Source organism: Sinocyclocheilus anshuiensis, unplaced genomic scaffold, assembly GCF_001515605.1.
Source record: "Sinocyclocheilus anshuiensis isolate Anshui unplaced genomic scaffold, SAMN03320099.WGS_v1.1 scaffold1098, whole genome shotgun sequence".
Classification (NCBI taxonomy): Eukaryota; Metazoa; Chordata; class Actinopteri; order Cypriniformes; family Cyprinidae; genus Sinocyclocheilus; species Sinocyclocheilus anshuiensis.
In genome coordinates, this window is record NW_015538053.1 from 673,214 (window position 1) to 680,161 (window position 6,948).

At 36.3% G+C, this 6,948-nt stretch overlaps 2 protein-coding genes across 2 annotated transcripts in view; one reads left to right on the forward strand and one right to left on the reverse strand.

Annotated features, from left to right (window-relative positions):
• The window catches only part of ppp2r3c (protein phosphatase 2, regulatory subunit B'', gamma), a 7,920-nt gene extending 3,281 nt beyond the window's left edge, over positions 1 to 4,639 (forward strand). Inside the window, exons 3-13 of the mRNA XM_016478474.1 lie at positions 728 to 832; positions 958 to 1,070; positions 1,230 to 1,327; positions 1,461 to 1,531; positions 1,631 to 1,763; positions 1,905 to 1,960; positions 2,388 to 2,463; positions 2,539 to 2,675; positions 3,351 to 3,488; positions 3,599 to 3,658; positions 3,756 to 4,639. Coding sequence (XP_016333960.1) covers positions 728 to 832; positions 958 to 1,070; positions 1,230 to 1,327; positions 1,461 to 1,531; positions 1,631 to 1,763; positions 1,905 to 1,960; positions 2,388 to 2,463; positions 2,539 to 2,675; positions 3,351 to 3,488; positions 3,599 to 3,658; positions 3,756 to 3,947 — 1,179 coding nt within the window. The 3' untranslated portion in view covers positions 3,948 to 4,639. The remainder of the gene's footprint in view (positions 1 to 727; positions 833 to 957; positions 1,071 to 1,229; positions 1,328 to 1,460; positions 1,532 to 1,630; positions 1,764 to 1,904; positions 1,961 to 2,387; positions 2,464 to 2,538; positions 2,676 to 3,350; positions 3,489 to 3,598; positions 3,659 to 3,755) is intronic.
• A 221-nt stretch (positions 4,640 to 4,860) lies between these two features.
• On the reverse strand, positions 4,861 to 6,466 carry LOC107682129 (protein FAM177A1-like). Its single transcript, XM_016478482.1, has 5 exons — positions 6,346 to 6,466; positions 5,857 to 6,036; positions 5,695 to 5,761; positions 5,518 to 5,615; positions 4,861 to 5,373 (listed from the first exon to the last, which is right to left on the reverse strand). The coding sequence occupies exons 1-5, from the start codon at positions 6,412 to 6,414 to the stop codon at positions 5,173 to 5,175; spliced, it is 615 nt and encodes a 204-aa protein (XP_016333968.1). The 5' UTR covers positions 6,415 to 6,466; the 3' UTR covers positions 4,861 to 5,172.
• Between the last annotated feature and the right edge of the window lie 482 nt (positions 6,467 to 6,948).

The window sequence follows — 6,948 nt, forward strand, 5'->3', positions numbered from 1 at the left end:
GATCGGCTTTCACCGTGGACGAAGCGGAGTCCAGCCCGGGGTCGTCACATATGGTTGCCGCAAGCCCGCTCCTTCGTCGAATCCGCCACCTCTGCTCACTCAAGGCCGCCGTGAGTGACGCTGTGTTTCGTCGTGAAAGCGAAACTACTTTGTCCCCACTGGATGCAACAAATGCCTCATTTATAACGGGTTTTAATGTTTTTGAATCATTGCTCCGGCCTGAGAGGGCATCACAGTATGGTAAGATGCATAACATTTCCGTCACACGCTTGAGGTATTCGGCCAATCACAACCCACTGGATAGCTGGCCAATCAGAGCACACCTCGCTTTTCAGACCGATGAGCTTTGTAAAAATTGATGTGTTTCAGAAAGGCGGGGCATAGAGGAGAAACAATAATGTACAGTATGTGGAAAATAATGTGTTTTTTGAACCTTAAACCACATAAACACATTTCATTACACCAAATACACAAAATAATGTTCTTTTTAGCAACATCATATGACCCCTTTAATTTCTTTGCAACTGAAGAAAGAAAGGCATGAACATCTTTGATGACATTGGGGTGAGTAAATTATCAGGAAATTTTTATTCCTGAAGTGAACTAATCCTTTAATGCATCCTTGCTTAATAGAAGTATTAATTTCTTTAAAAAAATAAAAAAAAAACACTTTTTTTTTTTCAACGTATCGCCTTCTTAATCTTACCTCCCCAATATTTCATATCAGCTTCCTGCAGAAGATGAAGTCTTGCTGCAGAAACTCAGAGAAGAATCGAGGGCAGTGTTTCTCCAGAGGAAAAGCCGGGAACTACTGGACAATGAAGAGTTGCAGGTAAGAGAGCATTTGTTTGGGCCTGTGTCCCAAGCTAAACAGTCATTATCGGTTTTAGTTTAGTTATTAAATATGTTTGTGTTTTGTATTTCCTCTTCTAAATGTTTTTTTTTTCTTTCCGACAGAACCTTTGGTTTCTTCTCGACAAGCATCAAGTGCCGCCCACGACCAGTGACGAGGCCATGATCAGTTATGAGAGTTTCCTAAAGGTTGGAGAAAAAGCAGGCGCCAAATGCAAGTAAGTGCATCATAGAAAAGTGTATAGTGATCAATTAGCTTCACTCAAAACCATGAGTTTGACGGGCTGATAACTGTATTCTAAGTCAATGTAATTCATAGGTGGACAGTGCTCATAACTCACTGAGATGTTTATTTCACGATCATTACATCCCATCAGGCTTTTCTTCACTGCCAGAGTCTACGCCAAATTACTTCATAATGATCCTTATGGGAGGATATCAATAATGCAGTTCTTCAACTATGTCATGAGAAAAGGTAGTTTTAAATTCTGTGCTCATCTCATGACGTCAGTTAATTATGCGTCTTCTAGTTCTTTTTAATGACTATGAACATAGTAATACAGATGTGTAGATGAATCATGTGTTCATCTGCGTTTCTTCTCTGGCAGTGTGGCTGCACCAAACCAGGATTGGTTTGAGTCTTTATGATGTAGCAGGTCAGGGTTATCTCCGTGAGTCTGTAAGTGATCTCATTTTACCCCCTGAAAAACATTAAAAATCACAGTATCTTCTTTGGAGTAAAGCTGTATTGTTTAACACAAAGACTTTCTTTCTGCAGGATTTGGAGAACTACATTCTAGAGTTAATTCCTACACTTCCCCAACTAGATGGCTTGGAGAAATCCTTCTACTCGTTTTATGTTTGCACTGCCGTTCGCAAGTTCTTCTTCTTCCTTGATCCTCTACATACTGGTAATTCTCCTGTGGTCGTGTCGTTTTTTACAATTTGCCTTTTAATTTAAGTCAGAGCACCTGTAGACATTATTTAGCTTTTACCTTGTGGAAAAACTGGAATGAAAATAAGCATTCTAATGTTTTGTACATGCTCTGCAGGGAAGATAAAAATTCAGGACATCCTAGCTTGCAGTTTCTTGGATGATCTACTTGAGGTAGCGTATGGATTCTCGCTCGAGCGAACCTATATTACCAAAATAAAATATCTATATACACTACTTTTAAAACGTTTGGGGTCGGCAGGAGTTTTAATGTTTTTGAAAGAATTATACTCGCCAAGGCTGCATTTGTTTGATCAGAAACACAGTAAAACAATGATATTGTGAAATATTACAATTGAAAATGACTGTTTTCTATTTGAATATATTTTAAAGTGTAATTTATTTCTGTGATGCAAAGCTGTTCAGTATCACATGATCCTGCGCAAGAAATGTTTCTTAATTTTATTAATGTTGAAAACAGTTGTGCTACTTAATATTTTTGTGGAAACTGTGATATATTTTGTCAGGATTCTTTGATTAATAGGAAGTTCAAAAGAACAGAATCTGTAACATGATGCTAATCAGATTTATTCATTTATAGCTTCGAGACGAGGAGCTATCCAAGGAGAGTCAGGAGTCCAACTGGTTCTCTGCACCTTCTGCTCTTCGAGTTTATGGTATGCCTGCAAAATACACTTAATCAATGTTATATAAGTTAAATCTCATGTGTTAATCATATGTCCTTTTTACAGGTCAGTACCTCAACCTGGATAAGGACCATAATGGGATGCTCAGTAAGGAAGAGCTGTCTCGCTATGGCACAGGAACTCTAACTAGTGTTTTCCTAGACCGCGTCTACCAGGAATGCTTAACCTACGACGGCGAAATGGTATAACACTCTGACTTCATTAATGATTTACATTACACTAAGAGTTAGATGGGAGAAAATCCCTTATAACAAATGTTGTCTGCTGTCAAAATTATAGCTTTGTGGGCAGGGAGAACTGATTTCCTGTTTTCAGATATACATGTACACTACTGTTCAGATGTTTGGGGTTGGTAAGATTTTGAAAGAAGTCTCTCATGCTCACCAAGGCTGCATTTATTTGATAAAAAATGCAGTAAAAAATGTTAAATATGATTAAAATTGAATATAACTTTTCTATTTTAATACATTTTAAAATGTAATAAATTCCTGTGACGTCAGAGCTGAATTTTCAGCAGCCTTGATTTGGTTATCAAGAAACATTTCTTATTATTATCAATGTTGAAAACATTTGTGCTGCTTAATAATTTTGCAGAAATCGTGATTAATTTCTTAAAAAAAAAAAAACTTACTGACCCCAAACTTTTAAACCGTAGTGTACTTTTGACTTTGAACATGGAAAAAAAATTGTGAATTTTATTATGTTACTCTGGAAAAAGCCAAGCAGGCATTTGCCACTGAAAACAGGCATATAATATTCTTATATGCATGGAATTTCCCACATGATATCCATAAAAATTTTCAGTATCTAAAAACATAAACATGCATTTTTTTATGAACTAAACCCCCACCATTTAGGACTATAAGACATATCTAGACTTTGTGCTGGCTCTAGAGAACAGGAAAGAGCCTGCGGCCCTCCAGTATATATTCAAACTGCTGGACATGGAAAACAAAGGCTCCCTCAATGTATTTGCCCTCAACTACTTCTTCAGGGTAAGGAATCGTTTTTGAAATCAAGCAAAAGTATTTGTTGGCTTTTATATAAATGTGCATTTTATATATTTATACTAAGCCGAAACTAACCTATTCATCTGTGATATCAGGCCATTCAGGAACAAATGAAAATCCATGGGCAGGAGCCAGTTTCCTTCCAGGATGTTAAGGTAAATGGCCTTTATATAATAATAAAGCAATCTATCAACAAGTAGAGAAGTGGGCGTTTTGGGTCATGAAATGGTGATCAAATGTTTGTGTATACAGGATGAAATCTTTGACATGGTGAAGCCTAAAGATCCTTATAAGATCACACTACAGGACCTTGTGAACAGCGGTCAGGGTGACACTGTCACTAGTATCCTCATCGACCTCAATGGCTTCTGGACTTACGAGAACAGAGAGGTGCTGGTGGCTAATGACACTGACAGCAACACAGCTGATTTAGATGACACATGATGACATCACGTCCTGTTGCCAAATCAAGTTGTGCTATTGGACCAATTGTGCTACTCCGAACGAGGAAAAAAAACTTCAGCCAAGAGGAATATACAGAATAGCTCAGTTGTATGTTGAATTGTTTATTAAGTAATAATATGTACAAAACAAACTGTATTTTTTCACCCTACATTATACAACGGTATGTGTTTTCACCTACATAATACAAAATTATTGTACACAAATAAATTATACGCTCTTCAAAATGAAATGCTTTTTTTGTGTCCGAGGGGTAGACAAATTGAACTCAAATCTAATGGGTAAAGCGCACATTTACATACACACTAAAAATAATATGTCCACATAAAAAGAATATTTGGTTAGAAAAATAACTTTTTGAATGTTTCGGCTCTGAAAGAGCTCTGACTTATGAAAGAGGGAAGAATCCCATCTGACAGTTTACTCCACAACTCCTAGCATCATCAGTAACAGAAATGTCTAATATTATAAGTACTCACATTCTACAGCATTGTAAACGATTGGTAGTCCATGCAGTTGTTATAGTGTTTCACTTAGGCTTTTTAGATATTTATAATTATTTATATGTACAATGAATTGTTGTAGTGACTAAGGACTATGGAACATTATCTCCACCACTGAATAAAAAAATAAAAAAGGTAATTGTGACTTTTTAATTGTGAGTTTTTTCTTGCAATTGTGTATTTATATCTCACAATTCAGGACTTTTTTTCTTCAAAATCGTGAGTTTATATCTTTCAATTGTGAGGTTTTTTTTTCTCTTAAAATTAAGGTTAAGTGTCTAAAAACAGTATCAAAAACAGAATTGCAAGATGTAAACTCAAAATTCTAAAAAAGGTTCAAATTGTGAGATGTAAACTCAGAATCCCGAGGAAAAAAGTCAGAATTGTGAGATGTAAACTCAGAATTCTAAGAAAAGTGTAATCTTTGAGGTGTAAATTAGCAATTACTTTTTCAAATATTTTTATTCCGTTTTAGAAATAAGCTTCCATAGTAGTTTTATGTATGCCTTTGTAAAATGATAATTAAAACGGTTTTACGTTCTAAGCAGAACCATTGTCAGCTATGCATATGTTACATACATGTTACCTTCATGTTCAACTTCGTGTAAGATAAACTTTCCCCTCCAAAAAAGGAACCTAACACCTCATGCCTAAGGTTAATATGGTAAAAACCATCAAATATGCTCAATAAACCGAACAGTATTTTAGGAGGGAATGGGGGCAGGCACTTTATTTGCATCAGGTATAGCATGTGATTCCTGCTCCAGTTCAAAGGTCACATTCACAAAAGAAGCAGTTCCTTCTGGTTGCTCGATCTTTGGCTGCTGGCCCTCCTGATTGTGCTGCTCCTCAAAACGACGTTCTGCCTCCTCAGAGAGATGGTTCTCCTCCTCTTCTTCCTCCTCCTGCGAATTACACATTATTAGGGTGTCACAATGCGAAAGCTGTTCAAATCGCTCAAAGCATGTACAACAATAATTGTACATGCTACTTTTGAGAATATTGGCTAATAAGTGAAGGCTGTAACATTATAACAGCGGTGCACATACCTCTTTCTTCATCCTGTAGTACTCATCAATTGCATACTGATATTTTGGTGTCGTGATTCCCAGCAGTGAGGCCATTTTCTCTCCAAGATAGTCACAAACTGAAATATTTGGGTTGAAATGTTAAGTTTGGACGTTTTTGTATGACTAAATGTCACAGGCTGGAAAGAGTTTCATTACCTGAGATGGTTGAGGTAGCCACTCTCCACATTTGGAACCAGACGTATGGACCCCAGGTCAACTTTGACTATAATCAGAGATGCAAAGTGATCAAAAGCTGAAGATGTTCAGAAAAGAAGCAACTGAAACCACTTTCATTTTTAATGATTTGATGCAACTCACTGGATCCCTTGTACTTAAAGTTTTCGCTTTCTCTGGAGGTTCTTCCTCCTCTTCATCTGTACTGTACTCCTCCATGGTTTCACCAGATGCAAAGTAGATTGTTCTGCGAGGAATCTTTGGCTTCTTTTTGCCCAGATCTCCAAGTTCAACATTTTCAAACTCCTTCACCACTGCAGAACTCTAAACCAGCAGATAAATGTATACATTTAAATGTTATTTACCAAGGACATTACACACTGTTACAGAGAGATAGATAGACCTACATAAACTATATTATTAGATCTTAATATCACATTTCTCTAATATTATATTAATTAAATCAGATAGATAAATTAGCCTTACATTATGTTTATTATCAAACTAGTTTCATCGCTAGACTAAGATGTAACGAACAAGGAAGTAGAATGATATATCTCGACTGTCGTCTATATCAAAACAAAGTATGTAATTCCATGGCAACTCACTTAATATATTTAAAAATGACTTTACCTTCTCTGTGTCCATACCTTGTCCCAGAGACACGTTAACATTTGTGAGGTACAGTGACAGTTCAGCCATGTCTTCTTCAACCCTTCTGTTGCTTTCTTCGAGCGCTTCCTCCTAGCAGCGTCAAGCAGGAAGTGACGTCGCACGTAAACAATATCTATTTAAATCACTGATCTGTATATAATGACTATAGATCAGTGATTTAAATAGATTATTAGACTAGAAAACGTAATAAAACACGTTAAAACGCTGACAATTTTACAAAAGACCTATAAAATATCTATACAAATTCATTTTGAAAGTTATTTTTATCCAAGCTGTCTCCAGTCTGCAGAGATCTGACTGAATTTTTCAAATGGATTTCAGTTTTGTTTCAATGTAGTTTCAAGCATGTGAGTGAGGCCCTCTCATTTTGTAGTTTTAGTAGTACGATAATTTTGAAAACAGCTTAAGTATGATTCCATATCTAGCTCTATATAAACCTATAAAATGTAGCCTCCTCTGGAGTATTTAGAACTATAGTATGTTTTAGGCATCATTACATGCCACTGCTTCTTTTCTTCTTTCACCCTTCAAATATTTTCTTTATTCTTTTCTTCTTTCATC